The 25,262-nt window shown below is 36.2% G+C and overlaps 1 protein-coding gene across 7 annotated transcripts in view; it reads left to right on the forward strand.

Moving 5' to 3' along the window:
- The window catches only part of ATP7A (ATPase copper transporting alpha), a 155,455-nt gene that overhangs the window by 62,870 nt on the left and 67,323 nt on the right, over positions 1-25,262 (forward strand). For 6 of the 7 annotated variants that reach the window (XM_055337898.1, XM_055337897.1, XM_055337902.1 and 3 more), the window contains 2 exons: positions 14,573-15,062; positions 15,762-16,487. In XM_055337898.1, coding sequence (XP_055193873.1) covers positions 14,573-15,062; positions 15,762-16,487 — 1,216 coding nt within the window. Of the gene's footprint in view, positions 1-13,362; positions 13,433-14,572; positions 15,063-15,761; positions 16,488-25,262 lie in introns of those variants that run through there. The other variant, XM_055337904.1, reaches the window with a different exon arrangement.

Here is a 25,262-nt window from a genome sequence, read left to right on the forward strand (position 1 = left end):
ATTCATGAGAGACACACACAGAGAGAAAGAGAGAGAGAGAGAGAGGCAGAGACACAGGCAGAGGGGAAGCAGGCTCCATGCAGGGAGCCTGACGTGGGATCAATCCTGGGTCTCCAGGATCAGGTCCTAGGCTGAAGGCGGCGCTAAACTGCTGAGCCACCTGAGCTGCCCTAGCACAATCAGATTTAGCACAACATTTAAATTCAGAGATCAATGGATTCTTTTAATAATCAGAAGATCATTATATTTTTAAGTACATGAGTCATTAAATTTGGACTAGAATATCTGATGTATCCCCAGATCAGCTAAATACTTAAGAGAGCTCTGCCTTTTAATTAATCTAAAACATTAAGTTTTACCCATCTACATTGATTTTACCCAATTACATTTTGTAATTTTTTCACTGATCATAACTATCCAACAATTAGATGGATATTTTCCAGTTTGTTGATTAGAAAAAATGATGATAAAAGTAGCTCTGCACCCTTCAGTCCCATATCTTTAAAAATGAGTTAATTTCATTGAGTAATAAGTGTGACACCTACATTTGATTTATCTTCAAATGAAAGCAGTTAAACCTCCTCTACTTGATCCAAGGTAGCTGATCTTGGAGGGCCAAAATAGAAGCTGAATCTAACTAATTGTCTGTGCTAACTGCAGTAAAGCTATTTTAACCATCCAAAAACTAGTTCACATAATTTTTTTTCAGATGACTTAGGTGCTTACTGTCCACTAACAGCTAGTGTATTTTCTAGAATCTCCAACTCTTTGCATGGCCAACTATTTTAGATTAATATGTTTTTCCCACATATTCATGTATAACTAAAGGAAGGGATTCTGCTTGACATTTGCAAGTACATTCCTATATAGATTTTCCAAAAAAGTCTGTTGCACCCCATTCATATTTAAGGCTGCTATTTTTCCTGCATCTTCCTAGGATTCCCCTGTACTTAATACAGTCTGTTTAAGGTCAGAAAAATACAATTGAATTGGATTAACTTGGAAAAGTAGCAGTAATATAATATGAAAGCACTTTGTGTTATCAACAGTGATTTATGTGGAGTCCAGTGATAGATAAGCTATACTTTCCAGGGCACATTCATAATTTGCTGAAAATAAAAAGACACATACTTTTTTTCCTAGCTCTGCCTCTCCTCCTTCAGTCAAAAGCCCAGATGATATAGTATATATTATTAGTAATCTTTCTTCTTTTTTCTTTCCTTTAAAAATATTTTACTAAATGCCTAGTCTTCTAGGCCAAGAGACAGATTTATTGTGAAGTTTAAGTTTCATAGCCTTTCACTTGTATTGACCCCTTCTGAGACTCTGGAGGGAGTCTTAGCAGTTTGTTCACATGGTTATGTGTTTTTGCAAAAGTAAAATATTTTAACCACAAGCATTTAAGTCCATTGTCTATTTCCACTTAAACTTGTCCTCTGTTAGACTTTCCCTTTGTGTTGAGTGGTATTAGGTTTGCCATGGGTGTTTTGGGGATCTGACTAAGGAAAGGTTGAGATGGGGATGTTTGGTTTGGGATTAGTAGCATATTTGGCCAAATGTGCTGGTCACTTCTGTGTATCGTGAAATTTTTGCTAGGAATTCTGATGTAGGAATGTCTTCCAATAATACTCCTACCACCCATATTACCAACTTACTCAGTATCATGACACAAAAATGTAGGGCCGGGACACCTGGGTGGCTTAGCGGTTTAGTGCCTGCCTTTGGCCCAGGGTGTGATCCTGGAGTCCTGGGATCGAATCCCACATCAGGCTTCCTGCATGGAGCCTGCTTCTCCCTCTGCCTATGTCTCTGCCTCTCTCTTTCTCTTTATCTCTCTCTCTCTCATAAATAAATAAAAATAAATAAATAAAATCTTTAAAAAATGTAGGGTCCAGTGTAAAAATGGTAAATGATTGTTATCAATTCAAAGAGTATTTAATAGTAATCAGTACACAAGTAAACTTCTCTGAAATTCTCTGAACTTTTCTAGTACACATATGAAAGAAACTTGATAGTTTTCCCAAACTTGACAACAGCTCTAAAAATTTATTAATACCTAGTTGTGATATTGAAAGGAACTTTACTAAGCTATCATTAATAAAATATATTTTGACATACAGGGAATAGCTAAATTATCTTTCTTTTCTCTTTTTGAAAAATGCCTTTACAAAGTTATTGTTAAATGAAGCAGGAGAGGGGTGCCTGGGTGGCTAAGTTGGTTAAGCGCCAGCCTTTGGCTTAGGTCATGATTCCAGGGTCCTGGGATGCAGCCTTGCATTGGGCTCCATACTCAGCAGGGAATCTGCTTCTCCCTCTCCATCTGCCTCTTCCCCCGCTCATGCTCTCTCTTTTTCTCTTTCTCAAATAATTTTTTTTTAAAAAAAGAAATGAAATAGGAGAATATACATGAAAATATAGGAAAAGAAAATAGGTATATCAGGATTTTATGGTATTTGGCAGCTTTCTAAACTTTGTAACTTGTGATTTTGTTACTCATTTGAAATATTTACTTTTGTACTGAATTTTGTTATTTATAGTTTTGTGTTATTTTTCTTAAGGAAAGCCCTTAAAATGTTTGCATTTCAGAGGCCATAAACGGTGGATTTATGGGGCACCTGGGTGGCTCAGTGGTTAAGTGTCTGCCTTTGGCTCAGGTTCTGATCCTGGGGTCCTGGGATCAAGTCCTGCATCAGGCTCCTATGTCACTGCCTCTCTCTGTATCTCTCATGAAGAAATAAGTAAAATCTTTTAAAAAATAAAAGTTTTTTTTTAAAAAGGTGGATTCACTTCTTTCTAGGCATTACATAGAAAATTTTCCTGTGCAAACATAATTTATAGTCAGAATGCAACTCAACATGTTAATACATAAGTATTGGTCACTTTTTAAAATATTTTATTTATTTTTTTTATTCATGAGAAACACAGAGTGGCAGAGAGAGGCAGAGGGAGAAACAGATTCCCTGCTGAGCATGGAGGCTCCCCACAGGGACTCAATCCCAGGACCCCAGGATCACTTAACCACTGAGCCCCCCCAGGTGCCCCTATTGGTTACTTTTTAAGAACTCAAGGTTTCAAATTTCTGGATCATAGTTATAGCTGAGATTACCATTAAGACTAATGTGCAGTCACTTTAGAAAACAGATTTGATGGGGCACCTGGGTGGCTCAGTTGGTTAAGTGTCCAACTCTTGATTTTGGCTCAGGTCATGATCTCAGGGTCATGAGATAGAGCCCTGTCTCAGGCTCCCACTCGGTGGGGAGTCTGCTTGAAATTTTTTCTCCTCTAACCCCCTTCCTCCCCTCTGCTCCTTTCCTGGCTGGTGGGCACGGGAGCATGCACTTATGTTCTCTCTAAAATAAATAAATGAAATCTTTTTAAAAAGAAAGAAAACAGATTTAAAGAGGACATTTTTTCAACTAAATCAAGGAGCTCTTGTGTTTGGAATAAAACCCCGATATGAGGTAATGTAATTGTGATCTTAAATTGAGTGGGGTTGTTTTATTGAAAAAAATGCTACAGTGGAACAGATTAGAGCTTTAACAGAATTCAAGGAGAGTTGAATAGTCAAGATGTCTCTAATTTTGTAATAAGTAGAAGTAATGTGATTATTTCTCTTTGCAGCATCAGCATTTAAATACATTTTGGGAAATGGTCTTATCTTGTGAAGTTTATAAATGAGTATAATACTCTTGTTTGTCTTGTCAGTGTGAAGACTGGAGACTTTAAAGAGATTAACCCAAAGTTTAACTTAATCACTCTAGTGGTCTGTTCAGGGTAAAAATGGGCAGATGATATGAAGGTCTTTCTCTGGAATCATTTGGCCTTTTTGAAAGTGGAAATGTAAAAACAAATTTAATTAGATATAAGTACTGGATGACTCCAAAGATTAATGCCTTATTACCAAATTACTTTTGTCCTTGAAATTGATACCGGTAACATTTTGAGTGCTTTTTCCCTTTACTGAGGTAAAGGCTGCAGTCCATACACCTAATTTAGATTATCCTTTAAAAAATGGCCACCTAGATGCTAGCAGTTACCAAATTCATCCTGTGGACCAATACATTCCTTGCCCCCTTTAAAATTAAGTGGTTTTTAAAAATTTGAGTATAGTTGATATACATAACAGGTTTTTAATTTTTTTTATTATTTTTAAATTTTTTATATCTTTTATTGTAGTTCGATTTGCCAACAGTTTTTTTTAATTGAAAAAGTAACACAGGGATCCCTGGGTGGCGCAGCGGTTTGGCGCCTGCCTTTGGCCCAGGGCGCGATCCTGGAGACCCGGGATCGAATCCCACGTCAGGCTCCCGGTGCATGGAGCCTGCTTCTCCCTCTGCCTATGTCTCTGCATCTCTCTCTCTCTCTCTCTCTCTGTAACTATCATAAATAAATAAAAAATAAAATAAAAATTAAAAAAAAAGAAAAAGTAACACAGAGTAAAATCCCCCTCCCAATGGAAACCAGTTATTAGTTTGCTAATGTATGTATCCTTCTGGAAATAGATTATGAATGTAAAATGGTTTATATGTATATATGTGTATCTATCTATATCTATCTATATATATCCTTTTATATAAATGAAAGCATATGTCCACTGAGAAAAGAGGAAGAACTAAAATAAAAGCATTTATTTGGGGTCTCAGGATTACAATTCATGAAGCACAGATTTAGATAGCAACACAAATTGTGTTCCTCTAGGGAACAAAAGTCAGTAGTTTTTATTTTTTTATTTTTTATTTTTATTTTTAGTTTTTTAAAAATATTTTATTTATTTATTAGAGACACACCCAGAGAGAGAGAGAGAGAGAGGCAGAGACACAGGCAGAAGGAGAAGCAGGCTCCATGCAGGGAGCCCGACATGGGACTTAATTTGGGGTCTCCAGGATCAGACCCTGGACTGAAGGCTGTGCTAAACCGCCGAGCCACCAGGGCTGCCCAAGTCAGTGGTTTTTAAAGGCAAAGAGGAATGCTTGTGCACATTGTTTACAAAGAATTTTGATTGGTATTGGTGGCAGAAAACTTATTTTAGCTAAACATAATTGATTGCTAAGGCTATCACTAAGCAAAAGTCTGTTAATATGGTAAGTTGTTGATGTTTGTGGAGAGTCCTTGGAATATTTGTTGTTTGTCCCAGTTTAGAAGTTCATGGTTCCACCAGGTGAGGATATGTATAAGGCCCATCTCCTTAATGGCCTCCTGGCTCCATTTTAAAACCCCTCGACATAAATGACTCCATTTTCTTTCACTTTTCATGTATACCATATGTATTATCTGTGCCCTGCTTTTTTCTTTTTCTTTTTTAAAAGATTTTTATTTATTTATTCATGAGACACACACACACACACACACACACAGAGAGAGAGAGAGAGAGAGAGAGAGAGATTGGCAGAGACACAGGCAGAGGGAGAAGCAGACTCCATGCAGGGAGCCCAACGCGAGACTTGATCCCAGGACTCCAGGATCACGCCTTGGGCTGAAGGCAGGTGCCAAACCGCTATGCCACACAGGCTGCCCTGCTTTTTTCACTTAGCAAATACATCTTAAAGATTGTGCCATAAAAAAAAAAAGATTGTGCCATATCAGCATATAGAGCTGAATCTTTATTTCAATTTGGAACTTTCTTCATTTGCTAACTTTTGCTATGACAAATGATAGAGCTTTGAACATTGTGTTTTTCAAACACTGTATTAGAGTAAAACCGGCGTTTTGCTTAATATAATTCCTAGGTGATAATCATCCATCCATGAAGATGTAGAGTCAATTATTCGATTATTCGAAGAGGGTTAGGTTTCTGATTTAGTTGAACTTTATCCCAAATTTCAAAAAAAGGTCAAATTCAATATAAAAAACTAGCAGTGGAGGAATGGTATGGATGGAGAGTTTCATTATTTCCTTGTATGGTTTTATATTTAAATATTTCATAATGAATAACTATGCATTAGTTATAATTTTTGAACAAAATGATAATATATTAGCAATGAAAATTATGCTAATGCACTCAGTTTACAGATTAGTGTATGAAAAAACAATGCTACAACTTAAAAAATTATAAAATTTGGTTTTTGAATTTTTTTCATAAAATAGAAACTTTAATCAATTTTAACAAATGTATCACACCTAATGTAATACATTAAGCAATAATAGGGGATATTGTAAAGGAAGAGTTTTATGGGAAATCTGTACTGTCCAATATTCTTTTTTTCCTGCTTTTTATGTAAATTCTGGTTAGTTAACATACAGTGTATTATTACTTTCAGGTGTACAATATAGTGATTCAGCACTTCCATACAACATTTAGTGCTAATCCCAACAAGTCCACTCCTTAATCATCATCAACTATTTAAACCATCCTCCCACCCACCTCCCTCTGGTAGCCATTATGTTTATTTTTCATAGTTAAGGGTCTGTTTCCTGGTTTGCCTCTCTCTCTGTCTCTTTTTTTAAAAACTTTATTTATTTATTCATGAGAGACACACAGAGAGAGGCAGAGACACAGGCAGAGGGAGAAGCAGGCTCCATGCAGGGAGCCCAACATGGGACTTGATCCCGGGTCTTCAGGATCAGGCCCTGGGCTGAAGGCGGCGCTAAACCATTGAGCCACTGGGGCTGCCCTCTCTGTGTCTCTGTCTCTTTTTTCCCTCTTTGCTCATTTGTTTTGTTTCTGAAATTCCACATATGAGTAAAATCATATGGTTTTTATCATTTTCTGACTGACTTACTTCACTTAGCATAATACTCTCTAGCTCCATCCATATTGTTGTAAATGGCAAGATTTCATTTTTTATGGCTGAGTGATATTCCATTGTTCCATATTTTTTTAATCCATTCATCAGATAGTGGACACTTAGGCTATTTCTGTAATTTAGCTAGTACAGATTATGCTGCTGTAAGCATCAGGGTACATGAATCCCTTTGAATTAATATTTTTGTATTGTTTGGGTAAATACTTAGTGCAATTGCTGGGTCATAGGGTAATTCTATTTTTAACTTTTTGAGGAATCTCTGTACTATTTTCCTGAGTGGCTGCACCAGTTTGGATTCCCACCAACAATGCAGGAGATTTCCCCTTTCTCCACATCCTCGCCAACAGCTGTTGTTTCTTGTATTATTGATTTTAGCCATTCTGACAGGTGTAAGGTGATATCTCACTGTAGTTTTGATTTGCATTTTTCTGATGATCACTGATCTTGAAGCATCGTTTCATGTGTCTATTGGCCATTTGTATGTCTTCTTTGGAAAAATGGTCTATTCATGTCTTCTGCCCATTTTTCATTTGGATTTTTTTTTGGTGTTGAGTTTGATAAGTTCTTTATATATTTTGCATTCTAACCCTTTATTGGATATATTATCTGCAAATATCTTCTCCCGTTTGGTAGGTTGCCTTTCTGTTTTGTTGGTTTATTTCCTTTGCTATGTAAAAGCTTCTCATTATGGTGTAATCCCAATAGTTGATTTTCGTTTTTCTTTCCCTTGCCTTATGAGACATATCTAGAAAAATGTTGCAATGGCTGATGTAGAGAAATTACTGCCTGTGTTCTTTTCTAAGATTTTTATGATTTCAGGTCACACATTTAGGTCTTTAATCCATTTTGAGCTTATTTTTCTGTATGGTGTTAGAAAGTGATCCAGTTTCATTCTTTTATATGTTGTTGTCCAGTTTTCCTGGCACCATTTATTGAAGAGACTGTCTCTTTCTCATTGTATATTCTTGCCTCCTTTGTCATAGACTCAGTGACCATATAAGCATAGGTTTATTTATGGGTTTTCTATTCTGTTCCATTGATCTTTGTGTCTATTTTTGTGCTAGTACTGAACAGTTTATATAATATAAATTTATATTTATAAATTTATAAATATAAATATAATATGACTTTTAGTTTTCAGTACCCTATATTGAAGCATCAAAGTAGAGTGTCGCTTGATTAATATTATTGTTTTCAACAAATAATAATAGAATTTGTATTATAAAATGTGTAATTTATATCAGGTTCCTCCTATATATTTTATGTTTATTTATTCATTCATTCATTTTTAAATATTTTATTTAAATTAAATTTGCCAACATACAGTAGAACACCCAGTGTCTCCTATGTTTTATTTATTCATTTATTTATTTATTGGAGTTTGATTTGCCAACATATAGTATAACACCCAATGCACATCCCGCCAAGTACCCCCCCATTCCCTGTCACCCAGTCACCCCATCCCCCGCCCACCTCCCCTTCCACTACCCCTTGTTCATTTCCCAGAGTTAGGAGTCTTTCATGTTTTGAAATTTTTCCCACTAATTTTCTCTCCTTTCCCCTATAATCCTTTTCACTATTTTTTATATTCCCCATATGAGTGAAACCATATAATGTTTGTCCTTCTCTGATTGACTTACTTCACTCAGCATAATACCCTCCAGTTTCATCCACGTCGAAGCAAATGGTGGAAACCTCACTTTCAAAATAAAAATGTTACCCTTTCTTGCATGGGCCTTCAGGTTTCATTACTGTCAGCTGAAGACCCCTGGTGAAGAGTTGCAAATGGTCATGAGAGGAGAGGAGTCTGTATAACCTGCTTCTGTGAGGTGGGGAGGTGGTGGGCAATCACGGAGCCCATGGGGAGCCAGGCTTGGGGCAGGGCAGAAGAAGTTTCCCCTCAGGGCTGTGGATATGCCAGGCCACACTACGGGGACTCATGATGGAGGATACCATGCATGACCAGTGTCTCCTATGTATTTTAAATAGTTTTTAGTTGAGTCAAGACTGTTTGTGGTTGGTGAATCAAATATATTAGAAATTCAAGATAACTGATGAATCATTTCACTTTAATGACTTTGGTCTATATAAAATGACCGAATCCTTTCAAGGTCTGAAAAACCTCTGATTACTTTTATGTTGAGTTGTTATGAAAATGTAAGAAAGTAAGCTTTAAACTGGTCTCTTAGGAAAATGAAGTCCTTTAAGTTAAGGTAACTTGTCCAAAGTTCTAGCTTTCATCCTATTTGAGAGCAAATTATATAGAAATCACATGCAGATAAAGTATACTGTGCTTGAATTTAATGTTTTAAACATTTCAGTAAAGAATACCATACTCATTAAAATAATGGATCTTTACAATTCCTGTGGGCATTTAGCACCCCTTTACTCCACTGTTAATGCTATGAGGCCACAGAATATCTTTGATTTCTTCTCTTCCACTTCTGCCTTCATCTAAATACAGCAAATAGTCTTCCTCTTTTTGTCCTTCCTACAAGTCACATTCATAATTTGTAGCCTGTTACATGTTTATTTTTAGAGGAACTGTTGATTTAATGGAAGAATAGTTCTTATGAAAATAGAAAAAACAGCATTGGTTCTTTTTTTGTTTTATTTAAATTCAATTAGCCAACATATAGAACATCATTAGTTTCAGATATAGAGTTCAGTATTCATCAGTTGCATATAACACCCAGTGCTTATCACATCACATGCCCTCCTTAATGCCCATTACCCAGTTACCCTATCCCCCCAATGACCTCCCCTCCAGCAACCTTCAATTTCTTTCCCATAGTTAAGAGTCTCATGGTTTGTCTCCCTGTCTGATTTCTTTCCATTCCATTTTCCCTTCCTTTCCCTATCATCCTCTGCACTGTTTCTTATATTCTTCATATGAGAGAAACTATATAATTGTCTTTCTCTGATTGACTTATTTAATTTCTCAGCATAATACTCAGTTCCATCCATGTTGATGTAAGTGGTAAGATCTTATCCTACTGATGGTTGAGTAATACTCCATTGTGTGTGTGTATATATGTGTGTATATATGTCACATCTTTATCCACTCATCTGTTTTTTTTTCCCACTCATCTGTTAATGGACATCTCCGTTCTTTCCAAAGTTTGGCTATTGTGGACATTGCTGCTATAAACATTGGGGTGCAGGTGCCCCTTTGGATCACTACATTTGTATATTTGGGGTAAATTCCTAGTAGTGTAATTAACAGCATTGGCTCTTAATGAAAGATTGAGAGAACAAGACAGGCTGATGAAACTTTGGAATAACGTGGTGAATAGGTGGAGGTGATATTTGTTGGTAGGGTTAATGTGAAAGGGTTAAGCTGACCCAGAATCATATTGCTACCAGCAGTTTCCAGGCTCACCATTGTATCCTAGCAGCTAGCACAGTGCCAGGCACATAATAAGCACCTAGTAAATATTTGTTGAATAAATAAATGTTATTTTAAGCTTCCTGCCTAAGGATTTGGTATCTAGAACAGTATTGTGATAATCACTATATGAATTTCCTCTTAAAAGAAACAGAGGTGCTGCTTGTTTTTGTTTCCTTTGAGACTTTAGGCTTGAAAAGTCTTTTTGATATCTAACTCTTCTGTGACTTTTTGATATCTAACTCTTAGATATCTTTAGATATCTAACATTCAGAGGAAAAGTTAAGTGACGTTACTCAAAAGGGGAACATTTTTGTTTGTGCTAAGGGTGGTTGGCCAGCTTTAAAACACACAAATAGAAGTTACTAAATGAGGAAATGTTTTTAGTCTACAGCATGAAAACAACATAGGGTAATATAACTTTTTAATGTAGTATTTTATATACTTAGTTTCCTTATCTCCTTATGCCTATTATAATTAGAATATAAGCTAATGCAGTAGAAATTACAGCAAACCATGTAGTGAGAAAGTGGGTTTGCTTATATAGTCAGTTTTAAGAATAGTTTCTCATTGGGCATGTTGGTAAATTAGCATTTTTTGAGGGGGTGGAAATTATTCGAAACCAGATCTTTTTAAAAAGATATGATATAGGGTTTCCTGGGTGGCTCAGCGGTTTAGCGCCTGCCTTTGACCCAGGGCATGATCCTGGAGTCCTGGGATTGAGTCCCACATTGGGCTCCCTCCATGGAGCCTGCTTGTGTCTCTGCCTCTCTCTCTCTCTCTCTCATGAATAAATAAATAAAATCTTTTTTTTAATTTATTTTTTGATAGTCACAGAGAGAGAGAGAGAGAGAGGCAGAGACACAGGCAGAGGGAGAAGCAGGCTCCATGCACCGGGAGCCCGATGTGGGATTCGATCCCGGGTCTCCAGAATCGCGCCCTGGGCCAAAGGCAGGCGCCAAACCGCTGCGCCACCCAGGAATCCCTAAATAAATAAAATCTTAAAAAATACCATATAATGTGTATTTAAACATAAGGAGAAAAATTCCCACCCTTTTAAAAAAGTTTGGTACTTTATCATAAAATATACTAGAGCCTGAAGCAGTATGGTCCAATGCAATGTACTGCAATGATGGAAACGTTCTATATAGACCCAGTACCATATGGCAGCCTCTTAGGTACATTGGCCATTGAACACTTGAAATTTAGCTAATACAACTAATGAGTTTTTTAATCTTAATTTTTTTGTTTAAAACCATTATCATACAGTAAAATTGACTTCTTTGGTATACAGTTCTATTATTTTTTTTTAGTTTGGTGAATTTTAACACATGTACATAGATTCATTTAACTATCACCACAACCATGACACTATAGTCCCCTGTGCTGCCCCTTCTTCCCTACCCCTCATCTGTTCACCATCTTCTTCCTTAGCTTGAAAGTTTAAATTTTTTAAAGATTTTATTTATTTATTCATGAGAGACACAGAGAGGCAGAGACACAGGCAGAGGGAGGAAAAGCAGGCTCCATGTAGGAGCCTGATGTGGGACTTGATCTTGTTCCGGGATCACATCCCAAGCCAAAGTCAGATGCCCAACCGCTGAGCCACCCAGGTGTCCCAAATGTTTAATTTTTTTAAAGACTTTATTTGAGAGAGAGAGAGAGAGCAGGCATGAGTTGGGAGGAGGGGTAAAGGGAGAGGGAAAAGCAGACTTCCCGGTGAGCAGGAAGCCCAATTTGGGGCTCAATCCCAGGATCCTGAGATCATGACCTGAGCAAAAGGCAAGTGCTTAACCAACTGAGCTACCCAGGTGCCCCTGAATGTTTACATTTTTATTTATGTATTTATTCATGAGACACAGAGAGAGAAGCAGAGACATAGGCAGACTGTTGTGGTACTGCAAGGAGCCTGATGCGGGACTTGATCCCTGGACCCTGGGATCACAACCTGAGCCAAAGGCAGATGCTCAACCACTGAGCCACCCAGGCATCCCTATTTTTGACAGTTTAAAGTGAGATTTCCTACTCTCAGTTACTTTTTTTTTTAAAGTAGACTCCACACCCAGCATGGAGCCTAATACGGGGCTTCAACTCATGATCCTGAGATGAAGACCCAAGCCAAGATCAAGAGTCGGACACTTAACTGACTGAGCCACCCAGGCGCCCTGACTCTTAATTACTTTTAATTATATTTTGGGGTTGCTTTTATTTATAGAACAAAGGTTTTCACCAGGAATCCAAAATTTTAGTATTAATAATAATAATGCCCATATTTTGACTGCTTTTAGAACATTAATACCCTCTTGCCTCTCAAAATCAATGAATCTAAAACTAAATTTGTCATCTTTCTTTTCCCTTCACTTTTAACTTCCTCCAGTTTTCCTTTTAACTTCCTCCAGTTTTCCTCCTTTCTCTCTGATAATAGTTAATGACAACACCATGTATTGGCCCAAACCATAAACATATAAGTCATCGTAATCATCTCCTTTATTCTCTATAATCTCCTTACTAGTTCTTGCCCTTGCAAATGCACCAAATATATGTTGGAAATGCCCCCTTTTTCTTTTTCTTTTTCTTTGTCCCCAGTGTTCACGCCTTAATATCCATCTTCTCGGGATCCCTGGGTGGCGCAGCGGTTTGGCGCCTGCCTTTGGCCCAGGGTGCGATCCTGGAGACCCGGGATCGAATCCCACATCGGGCTCCCGGTGCATGGAGCCTGCTTCTCCCTCTGCCTGTGTCTCTGCCTCTATCTCTCTGTGACTATCATAAATAAATAAAAATTTAAAAAAATTTAAAAAAATATCCATCTTTTCTGTATCAGTATTACAATTGCAGTAGTCTCTCAACTGATCTTCCATCCTGTCACTCCATTCCACCCACACACATCTTCTATAGTGTCTCCAAAATGATTCTTCTCTAAAATGCTAAAACAATCATGTCATTCTCTTGTTTAACTTTTTCATAGCTCCCTATACAAACCATTATTGGCATAAAAGGGGCCCCATAATAAATTAGTTGCCTAATTCTTTTGCTTATGATCTTTATCTACTTTTTCCATTTGTCTAGAATTCCTCCCTCATGCATCCTTGCTGATTTCTGTTTGTCCTTTTACATGAAGATATTATCTCCCCTAAGGGAGATAATAAAAGGCTCCCATAAGGAGCCTTTTCTGAACCATATTCCCGGGATGAATACATGTCTGTTTTCTGTATTTTCTTTTCTAGTTTTGTTCCCTGTGCTGTGTCACGCTCAGCTTTGTGTCTTGAGAATCCTGGTTCCTGGCACATATAATAAGTGCTTGGTAAATATTAGTTGTTCAGTGTTTACCTTTAACTCACTGCTGCAAAGAACTACTTTTTATTTACTCATATGATCCTTATAACAACCCTAGAAGACTATAGGGCATATTTCCCCATTTTTCAGATGTCAGAATTAATGAGTGTGGTTGGCTAATAAGTGGAGAATTTTTAAAAAGATTTTTATTTATTTATTTGATGGAGACAGAGAGTGAGAGAGAGCACAAGCAGGAGGAGAGGCAGAGGGAGAGGGTGAAGCAGACTCCCCACTGAGCAGTGAGCCTGATATGGGGCTCGATCCCAGGACCCTGTGATCATGACCTGAGCCAAAGGCAGATGCTCTACCAACTGAGCCACCCAGGTGCCCGAAGTGGAGAATTTTTTATGGAACTCAAATCTTCTGACTCCCAGCCCAGTAGTTGTGTGTTTGTACATATGTGTTTGTGTGTATGACTGTATCATTAACTTTTGTAAGCTGTCAGCCAAAGATATGCAATGCAGTCATGGTAGTAGTAAAATTATATAGTAGCTCAGCTTTAGGAATCCAGTCATTGTTTTTATCATTGAATCAGGCAAAACAATAAACATGTTCTTATTTTGAATAAAAGTAATATTAGGCTGTAGTACCTTAGAAAGTTATAGGAATATATGCTACAAAATCTTACAGTACTACCTTTAATCATAAACTAGCATGTTTATATCTTTTCTTCCAAAGTTATCTTAATTGAACATCTTAAAATTTAAACTTCATATCACCTTTTATTTTCTGCAACTGATCCTGTTTTTTTTATTATCTTTTGAATTGGTAGAGTGTGAAGTATTGGAATAATTTGTGAAAGGAGATGGTAAGAAGGAGTTTATACTCTGTTGTGAAATTCTAGGGTGTGTTTGTCGATGTGTATGTTTCAAGTGCACAATTAGTACTTGAGTCACATACACCTACATATAATTTTATTATTCCTATAAGTACAGGAGACATTTTCTGTTTCTTTCCAAAGAGAATAGTAAAGAAGAGAACTAATAGAGAAACTCCCAGGTTGAATTATTTGTTGCATTCTTCTTGAATGTGATATGATGATTGCAATTTTTAAAGTTCTAGGCCATGAAATGTAATTAAACGGACTTTTGAAATTTTCTTCCAAAAGGTTTCACTGGAAGAAAAAAATGCAACTATTATTTATGACCCTAAACTACAGACTCCAAAGACCCTACTGGAAGCTATTGATGACATGGGCTTTGATGCTGTTCTCCACAATCCTAATCCTCTCCCTGTTTTAACTGATACTGTGTTTCTGACTGTTGCTGGTTCACTGGCTCTGCCATGGGATCATATCCAAAACACATTGCTCAAGACCAAGGGTGTGACAGACATTAAAATTTCCCCTCAGCAAAGAACTATAGTGGTGACATTAATCCCTTTTATAGTGAATGCCAATCAGATAATAGAGCTGCTTCCAGATCTCAGTTTAGATATTAGAACTCTGGAGAAAAAATCAGGAACCTGTGAAGATTACAGTATGGCTCAAGCAGGTGAAGTCATGCTGAAGATGAAAATTGAAGGGATGACCTGCCATTCATGCACCAGCACCATTGAAGGAAAAATTGGGAAGCTGCAAGGTGTTCAGCGAATTAAAGGTAATATATCTTGTGTTATTTTTTTAATTGTCTGGTGAGCTTAGTTTTCTGTTTTGGTCTTTGAGGTTTTTACTTTACCTAAGCATGGATTTTGGCCCCAGTGGACTAGAATACTTACTGTTTCATTGAAGTCTGGGTACAATGTGGGTATTCACAGGGTTGATGTGGGTAAAGTTAATAATTATAATGAAAAATTACATGAGTATTAAACAAGTAAAAAAGGTAGCTTGAGTGGCAGTTCATGGAGTTCAGGTTTTTTTTAAGATTTTATTTATTTATGAGAGAAAGAGAGAGAGAGAGAGAGAGAGAGAGAGAGAGAGAGAGGCAGAGACACAGGGAGAGGGAGAAGCAGGCTCCATGCAGGGAGCCCAACATGGGACTCAATCCCTGGACTCCAAGGATCACACCCTGGGCAGGCACTAAACCACTGAGCCACCCAGGCATTCCTGGATTTCAGGGTTTTTATTGCAACATGCATGTGGTCCTCTCTACCTCTAATGCATTTCTATTCAGGCATGTGGAAACTTGGAGACTATAGATAGAGTGGTCATATTTTTTGCTTTTTTTCCAGTCTGTTGTCAATAACATTTTCTGAAAAGAACTGAAATATCTTAAAGGATGATGATAACAAAGACAGAGAAACAATTGTGTGTGGTATTGATATAATATTGATATAATATTTCTCTTTTTATTAACTAGTCTCCCTGGACAACCAAGAAGCTACTATTGTTTATCAACCTCAACTTATAACAATAGAGGAAATAAAAAAGCAGATTGAAGCTGTGGGCTTTCCAGCCTTCATCAAAAAACAGCCCAAGTACCTGAAATTGGGAGCTATTGATATAGAACGCCTAAAGAATACACCAGTCAAATCCTCAGAAGGATCTCAGCAAAGGAGTCCATCTTATACCAGTGATTCAACAGTCACTTTCATTATAGATGGCATGCATTGTAAATCATGTGTGTTAAATATTGAAAGTGCTTTATCTACACTCCAATATGTAAGCAGCATGGTAGTTTCTTTAGAGAATAGATCTGCCATAGTAAAGTACAATGCAAGCTTAGTCACTCCAGAAACCCTGAGAAAAGCAATAGAGGCCATATCACCAGGACAATACAGAGTTAGTATTGCTAGTGAAGTTGAGAGTACCTCAAACTCTCCCTCCAGCTCACCTCTTCAGAAGATTCCTTTGAACATAGTTAGCCATCCTCTGACTCAAGAAACTGTAATAAACATTGATGGCATGACTTGTAATTCTTGTGTGCAGTCTATTGAGGGTGTCATATCAAAAAAGGAAGGTGTAAAATCCATACGAGTATCTCTTGCAAATGGCAATGGGACTGTTGAGTATGATCCTCTACTAACCTCTCCAGAAACCTTGAGAGAAGCAATAGAAGACATGGGATTTGATGCTGCTTTGTCAGGTAATTATCACTTTTTTCTCAGATTCCTCTAATGTTTTGTATTTCCTATTTTGGATTCTTTGGCTTTCATCAATAATAAGTGAGTAATAGGCACTGCAATTCAAGTTTTTCGAAGTAAGTCCTCTAGAGGTAGTCAGCAATGTATATATACAAAGATGCATAAGGATGTTTGCATAATTATCTGTAATATTTAAAAACTATAAACATTAAATCATGATATGTCCATATGATGAAATGTTATAAAACTATAAAAAATGACAGTATTTTAATACTGATACTTAATGCCACAGGAAAGTGCCTGAGATATTTTGTTAAATGAAAAAAAAGCTAAAAATCTTTATATTCAGTATGATTGAAATTTTATAAACACATATATAAGGATTTATGCCATGTGTATATTGTTTATGTATATAAGTGAATAAAATTCCTGACAGGAATTCCTAACAGTGATTATTATATGAGTAGTAGGATAAAGGTGATATTTATTTCCATTGTACTTTCTTTCCTATGTGTTTTGTTTTTTGTGACAAGGATATATGTATACATGTATTATTAGAGAAGCAAATGCTATTTTGAAAAGAAAAAAGGTATATATAAATAATAGAATTTAAACTTAGTTTTAAATTTAGACATTCAAATGAAACTGACTCTAGAACTGCCTAAAAGTCTATTTCCTGATAGCTCTTTTTTTTTATTTCCTGATAGCTCTTGAACTGAAACCAAAAATGAATATTCAATGAATTTGCCTATGTTGACTTGTTATTTTGAACTAGAATTGAACCTAGGCTTGAATTAAATTGGAAATGCTCTAATGAAATTTCTTGCTGTAAATAAAATAGAAAAACAATATAACTAATTTCCAGATAATGTTATTAACTTTTGCTATTCTGATCAGAATGAAGGATATTAAATAGCTATATTCTTTTTTCAAGCTCACTAAAACTGAGAAGCATAATAAATTATATCAAACACATGCTCAAATTATTGTGGTAGATAAATGTCATTGGAAGAGGACCCAGAAACATACTAAATATTCTTATTTTTCATATTCATGACAAATGGTGGAAATCATAGAATTCTCACTTTTTAATGTAAACATGTAGTTTACATTCCATAAAATTTACCCTTTTAAAGTATACAATCCAGTAGTTCTTAGTATATTCAGAGTTTTGCAGCCGTTACCACTATCTAATTTTATGATGTTTTCATCACCCCAGAAGAAACCTATACTCATTAGCAGTCACTCCTCATTTCCCCCACTCCTCCCCTAGCCCTTGTTATTTACTGTTCAACTTTTTAAAGATTTTATTTATTTATTCATGAGACACACACACACACACACACACACAGAGAGAGAGAGAGAGAGAGAGAGAGAGGCAGAGACACAGGTAGAGGGAGAAGCAGGCTCCATGCAGGGAGCCCGATGTGGGACTCGATCCTGGGACTCCAGGATCATGCCCTGGGCCAAAGGCGGGCGCTAAACCGCTTGAGTCACCCAGGGATCCCCCTACTGTTCAATTTTTTATCTTTATGAATTTGATAATTCTAGGTACCATATAAGTGGAGCCATAGGATATTTGTCCATTTGTGTCTAACTTCTTTCATTTAGTATATTGTTTTCAAGGTACACAAATGTTTATCTTATGTTTGTAACATATATCAATATTTCATTTCTTTTTATTGCTAAATAGTATATATAATATATATATGAATGTCTAAATTTAAAACTACAGTTAATATATATGTATATATAAATATATAAATATGTGTATTTATATACCTTGTTTTGTTTCCCCATCAGTTCATGGAAATTTGGGTTGTTTCCACTTCTTTTTTAATGAATAATGCTGCTAAGGACATTTGTGTATGAGTTTTTACATGAATATATATTTTTTTCTCTTGAGTGTATACCTAGGGTTGTAATTTCTTGGTCAAAGGGTGAATGTTTAACTTTTTCAGGAATTTCCATACATTTCCAAAGTGGCTGAACCACTTCACACTGTCACCTAGAATTCTGACTTTAATAAAGAAAAATCTCAAAAGACCAAAGTTTTTGTGCTCTAACAAAGAGACACATAATTCCTTATTAGAAAATCCAAATAGAATACTGAAATGTTAAAGAGCCTCCGGTACTAAAAGTCTGAACAAAGTACCTGGGAGATCCATAATTGCAAAAGAAAATAATTATGAAACCAGAAGAAAATTTTTAGTTGGAAATACTGAAGCAAAACTGTATCAGGAAGCCATAAAAAATGAATAAAATTGGTTTCAGCAAAATTTAGTTGTATCTATCATTCCTTACAATTTTTAATACTTTATTTATTTAGAGAGTGTGAGCAGAGAGGAGAGGCAGAAGGAGAGGGAGAAGTTGGAGTGGAGCTTAACACGGGGCTCAGTCTCACAACCCTGAGATTATGACCTGAGCGGAAATCAAGAGTCAGGTGCTTAAGCAAATGAGCCACCCAGGTGCCCCCATTGCTTATAATTTTTAAAATTTTCAAAATAACAATATTTGAAACTGATTCACATTTTCCTAACTCATAATGTTGAATTATTCTTCAGAGTTTATATTAAAATAATTTGGCATACATGATGCATAATGGGCACCACATAAATTAGTTTACCTTAATAAACAGACAAGTTACTTACACTGTGATATTCCTGTGCTTCTTAAATTAGGAACTCAAATCATATCAACTTATACCACATATAGTATAAAAGTGATATACTTTTAAAAAATAAAATCTAATATCTGGCATTATTGTAAGTAGGAACCTTACAGACTTTCAGATTGGACCCCCAAATTAGAATTTATCCTATTGGGATGCCTGGGTGAATCAGCAGTTGAGCGCCTGCCCTCGGCCCAGGGCGTGATCCTGGAGTCCTGGGATCAAGTCTCACATCGGACTCCCTGCATGGAGCCTGCTTCTCTTTCTGCCTATGTCTCTGCCTCTCTCTCTCTGTGTCTCTCATGAATAAATAAATAAAATCTTAAAAAAAAAAGGGATTTATCCTATTCATTTGAGTCTGTATTTTTGCAGCTTAAAGTATTGTTCACAGATCAGCCGTAGCAGCACCATCACTGGGAGCTTCTTAGAACTATACTCTCTGACTCACTGCATACTCATTAACTAAAAATCTACATTTTATTTTTTTAATAAGCTCTCCAGGTAATTCATATGCACATTAAAGTTTGAGAAGCACTGGCATAAATAATTTGCCGCAGTGACCTCCATAAATAAACTCTCTGAATTAAATCTATATTAACACTGTTCATTTAATGTAATGATAATATTAAATAATATAAGATGGCATTTAAGAGTTTCTATATAACAGATGTGAGCAGAGTAAAAGTAAATTTCCAACTACCTCCTATGGCTTCAAATATGTAATATTTTAGCAATAGGAGAAATTTTGGTCAGACTAATAAGTGGAATTCAGGAGTACTTGATAGTCTCTTGTACCATGTCTGTCATCTACTTAGTCCTCAGGATCCATGAATGCAGCATGTTCAGTAACATTAACAATGGCTTTTACCTTAACCAACTATTGTCAAGGGCCCCAGGAATTAATTGTTTGACAAATAATTACCAGGAGCCTGTTATGTGCCCTACATCCATTAGGGGTCATAACAAACACATTAATGGTCATGATGAATAAGTAAAAACAAACAAACAAAAAACTTGGCACAGTGAATGTCATCATAAAAGAACTGATAGAGTTGTGACTACAGTGACCCATATTATTGAGATAAAATGTTGATATCAAGTGATTGCATTCTGTATTTCTGCTAGAGATCATTCAGAGTTTAAGATGCCATCAGAATGGTGGCTGTCCATTTTCTGAATATCAGTGTCAATGCTGATCCTGGCCTCACAACCTATCACCATAATCCTTTTCCAGACAGAGAGGGCCCTGCATGATTTGTCTTTATGACACACTAATCCTGAGTGGGCTGTAAAAGTTAAAGGAGATAGAGAAATATGAGGTGTTTTTTTTTTCATTGATGAATTATTTTTTTAATTTTATTTTAAAAAATTTTAATTCAGGTTTAGTTATCATACAATGTTACAATAGTTTCAGGTGTACAACATAGTGATTCAACAATTCCATACATCACTGGGTGCTCATCACAAGTGCACTCCTTAATCCCCATCACCTGTTTAACCCATCCTCCCAACCCTCCTTCTAGTAACCATCTGTTTATCCTTTATAATTAAGAATCTTTCTTAATTTCTTTCTCTTTTTTGCCCCTTTGCTCATTTGTTTCTTAAATTCCATATATTGGTGAAATCATACAGTATTTGTCTTTCTCTGACTTATTTCCCTTATCATTATATTCTCTTGCTTCATCTGTGTTATTGCAAATGGCAATATTTCATTTTTTTGTGGCTAAATAATATTCCTCTCTGTGTTCATGTGTGTATGCATATGTATATGTGTATATATACATATGTGTGTATATATACGTGTGTGTGTATGACACTTTCTCTGTCCATTCATCAATCAATAGACACTTGGGCTGCTTCCATAATTTGGCTATTGTAAATAATACTGCTGTAAACATTGGGGTGCATGTATCCCTTTGAATTAGTGTTTTTATATTCTTTGGGTAAATAACCAGTAGTGTGATTGCTGGATCATAGGGTAGTTCTAGATTTAACTTTTTGAAGAACCTCCATAATATTTTCCACAGTGGATGCACTAGTTTGCCTTCTCACCAACAATGCAAGAGGGTTCCTTTTCTCCTACCTCCTTGCCAACACTTGCTGTTTCTTGAGTTTTTGTTTTTAGCCATCATGACAGGTGTGAGGTTATATCTCATTGTAGTTTTGATTTGTATTTCTCTGATAATCACAGATATTAAGCATCTTTTCATGTGTCTGTTGGCCATCTGTATGTTTTCTTTGGAGAAATATCTGTTCATGTCTTCTGCCCATTTTTAAATTGGATTATTTGTTTTTGGGTGTTGAATTTGATAAGTTCTTTATGTATTTTGGATACTAATCCTTTATTGGATATGCCATTTGCAAATATCTTCTCCCATTCAGTAGGTTGCCTTTTAGTTTTGTTGGTTATTTCCTTCGCTGTGCAGAAGCTTTTCTTTTGATGTCCTTCCAATAGTTATTGTTCCTTTTGTTTCCCTTGCCTCAGGAGGCATATCTAGAAAAAAGTTGCTATGCCCAGTGTCAAAGAAGTTACTGCCTGTATTCTCTTCTAGGATTGTGATGGTTTCCTGTCTCACATTTAGATCTTTTTTAGGTCTTTAATCCATTTTGAATTTATTTTTGTGTATGGTGTAACAAAGTGGTCCAGTTTCCTCATTTTGCATGTAGCTATCCAGTTTTCCCAACAGCATTTGTTGAAGAGACTTTTTCCATTACATATTCTTGCTGCCTTTGTCAAAGATTAATTGACCATAAATTCTGGATTTGTTTTTGGGCTTTCTATTTTGTTCCTTTGTTTTGTGTCAGTACTATAATATTTTGATTTCTACAACTTTGTAATATAACTTGATGTCTGGTATTGTGATACCTCCAGTTTTGTTTTTCTTTTTCAAGATTGCTTTGGCTATTCAGGGTCTTTTGTGGTTCTATACAAATTTTAGGATTGTTTGTTCTAGTTGTGTGAAAAATGCTATTGGCATTTTGGTAGGGATTGCATTAAATGTGTAGACTGCTTAGATTAGATGTGTAGAATAAACATTTAATATTGTTTTTCCTTTTTAAAAATATTTTATTTGTTTATTCATGAGAGACACACACACACACACACAGAGGCAGAGACACAGGCAGAGGGAAAAGCAGGCCCCATGCAGGGAGCCTGACTTGGGGCTCGATTCCTGGTCTCCAGGATCACACCCTGGGCTGAAGGTGGCGCTAAACCTCTGAGCTACCCGGGTTGCCCTTATTTTTCCTTTTAATCAATGAGCATGCAATGTCTTTCCATTTTTTTGTGTTGTTTTCAATATCTTTCATCAGTATCAATGTTTTATAGTTTTCAGAGTACAGATCTTTTACCTCTTTGGCTAAGTGTATTCCTAGGTATTTTATTATTTTTGATGCAATTGTAAATGGAATTGCTTTCTTAATTTCTTTTTCTGCTGCTTCATTTTATAATAAATGGATATTGTAATTTGTCATGCTTTTTCTGCATCTGTTGAAATGATCATATGGTTTTTTTTCCATAGAAATACAACAGACTTCTGTACCTTGATTTTGTATCCTGCAACCTTACTGAATTCATTTATGAGTAGTTTTTTGGTGGACTCTAGGTTTTCTTTGTAACATCATGTCATCTGCAAACAGTGAAAGTTTTATTTCTTCCTTGACAATTTGGATGCCTTTATTTCTTTTTATTGTTTGATTGCTGTGGCTAGGACTTCCAGTACTATGTTGAATAAAAGTAGTGAGAACAGACATCCTTGTTCCTGATCTTAGGGGGACAAACTCAGTTTTTTTTTTTTTTTAATTTTTTTTTTAATTTTTATTTATTTATGATAGTCACAGAGAGAGAGAGAGAGGCAGAGACACAGGCAGAGGGAGAAGCAGGCTCCATGCACCGGGAGCCCGACGTGGGATTCGATCCCGGGTCCCCAGGATCGCGCCCTGGGCCAAAGGCAGGCGCCAAACCGCTGCGCCACCCAGGGATCCCAAGTTTTTCACCATAGAGTATGATGTTAGCTGTGGGTTTTTCATATAAAGCATTTATTACATTGCAGTGTGTTCCCTCTAGACTTACATTTTTGAGAGTATTTTATAATAAATGGATATTGTAATTTGTCATGCTTTTTCTGCATCTGTTGAAATGATCATATGGGTTTTTTGTCCTTTTTTTGTTGATGTGATGTATCACATTGATTGACTTGCAAATACTGCACCACCCTTGCATGGGAGGTTCTTTTTATCATGATCATTAATCTCATCATTCTCTTAAAAAGATATATAATATATGAAGTTAAGTCTTCACTAACCAATTAAAGCATAAAAATACTCAAATTCTTTTCCTGTTTTGTAACTTTTTATTTTTAATTTCAAACTTACAGAAAAGCTGCAAAAGTAATACAAAAAAAATCCTGTTTACCAATTTCTCTCAGATTCCCTCATTTTTAATATTTTACCACATTTGTTTTATAATTATCTGTTGACAGACACATAGACACACACACTTTTTCTGAATCATATGAGAGTATGTTGCAGAAATGATATTCTTAATTCTTTTTAATCTATTATTTGATTATGTATTTGTTTTTCATATTACTTCAGACACTGATCCCACCAGTTTTGAGGATGAGATTGGAAACTCTTTCTTTTTTTTATTTTTATTTTTATTTATTTATGATAGTCACACACAGAGAGAGAGAGGTAGAGACACAGGCAGAGGGAGAAGCAGGCTCCATGCACCGGGAGCCCGATGTGGGATTCGATCCGGGGTCTCCAGGATCACGCCCTGGGCCAAAGGCAGGCGCTAAACCACTGCGCCACCCAGGGATCCCTGGAAACTCTTTCTTGAAATATTTGGAATCTTTTCTGATTGTTGCCTCAAGTGCAGGAAAGTCAACCTTCCTTCCTTTTGAATTCACTTAAGCATAGGCCATGTTGCTAGAGCCTATAGAAAATCTAATTGAAGAAAAGTAGTCCTTTACTTCAGTGTGGCTTTTTAACACCTGCACTGCTTCTGTGGAAGATGAAAACTTTTGCATTTCTGGTTGCCACACTCACTGGGGTAAAGGGCCCAATTTTATGGATCTTTGTTGAGAGGTCATGCCAAGGTAGCTAAAAGGAACTACCTCTATGACTTATTTTAATACTATACTACCAGAGTATGAAAATTGCAGATTGTATTATGGGTTATCTCTGGTACCTGAAATACCTGAATTACTCTGGAACAGGACCTAAAGTAATTAGCAGTATAAACTTTTTTTTCAGTATCTAAGTTCAAAATTAAGTCTTTATAATAATTATGAGAGAATGGAGTAAGCTCTTGGATGGATTAAAATCATGTATTTTTTCAAAGCCACAGCTATTTCCTTTGGGCAAATGAACTTCCTTTTTGAATTCTTTAAGATAACAATAGTATTTGGTAACTTTTTCTATCTGTCTTCTAAATAATGCTCTCATAATCTGAATGAATTAGTATAATTTTCTAAATTGATTTTCTTAAGACCAGAGACTGACTAGTTTTGGGATTGTGAGTATCTAGTCCATTGTGATTAGTGTCCTTTGCTGTAACCCAACTGGCTGTAGTGCCATCACCTGGAAGAGTGGTGGAAATGCAGGATCTCAGGTTCCATCTTAAATGTACTGAACCAGAATCTGCATTTTAACAAAACCCCCAGGTTATTATATGTGCATTAAAATTTAAGAGCTATTACTATACTGACTTGGGAAATCTATATCATTATTTATGAGTTAAATGGTTAGGTTAAAGTTTTTGCAAAAGATGCCTTCTTTAACGTCCTGAAAACCAGCCCTGATGCAGGGATTCCTCTATGGGCTAGCCAAATAGACCTGAACCAGTTTTTTTTGCCCAAGGGGAAGAAAGAACAAGTTAGGTGCCTGAAAATTTCCATGTCATCTCTTTTACTCTTTGTCTCTGCAAGAGAGTATAAAATCTTTAGCTTTGGAAGTGCATGGATGTGCTAGAGAGAATAACTTCTCCCTTCTTGGAGGTGATTAATACTGCTGTGGATAAACTCAAACAGAACGGTAGATTTTCTGAGACTGCGGGGGATCTTCTGGATGATAGGAGCTTCCATTGTTCCACAGTGCATAA

This window comes from Nyctereutes procyonoides, unplaced genomic scaffold (assembly GCF_905146905.1).
Source record: "Nyctereutes procyonoides isolate TBG_1078 unplaced genomic scaffold, NYPRO_anot_genome, whole genome shotgun sequence".
Taxonomy (NCBI): Eukaryota; Metazoa; Chordata; class Mammalia; order Carnivora; family Canidae; genus Nyctereutes; species Nyctereutes procyonoides.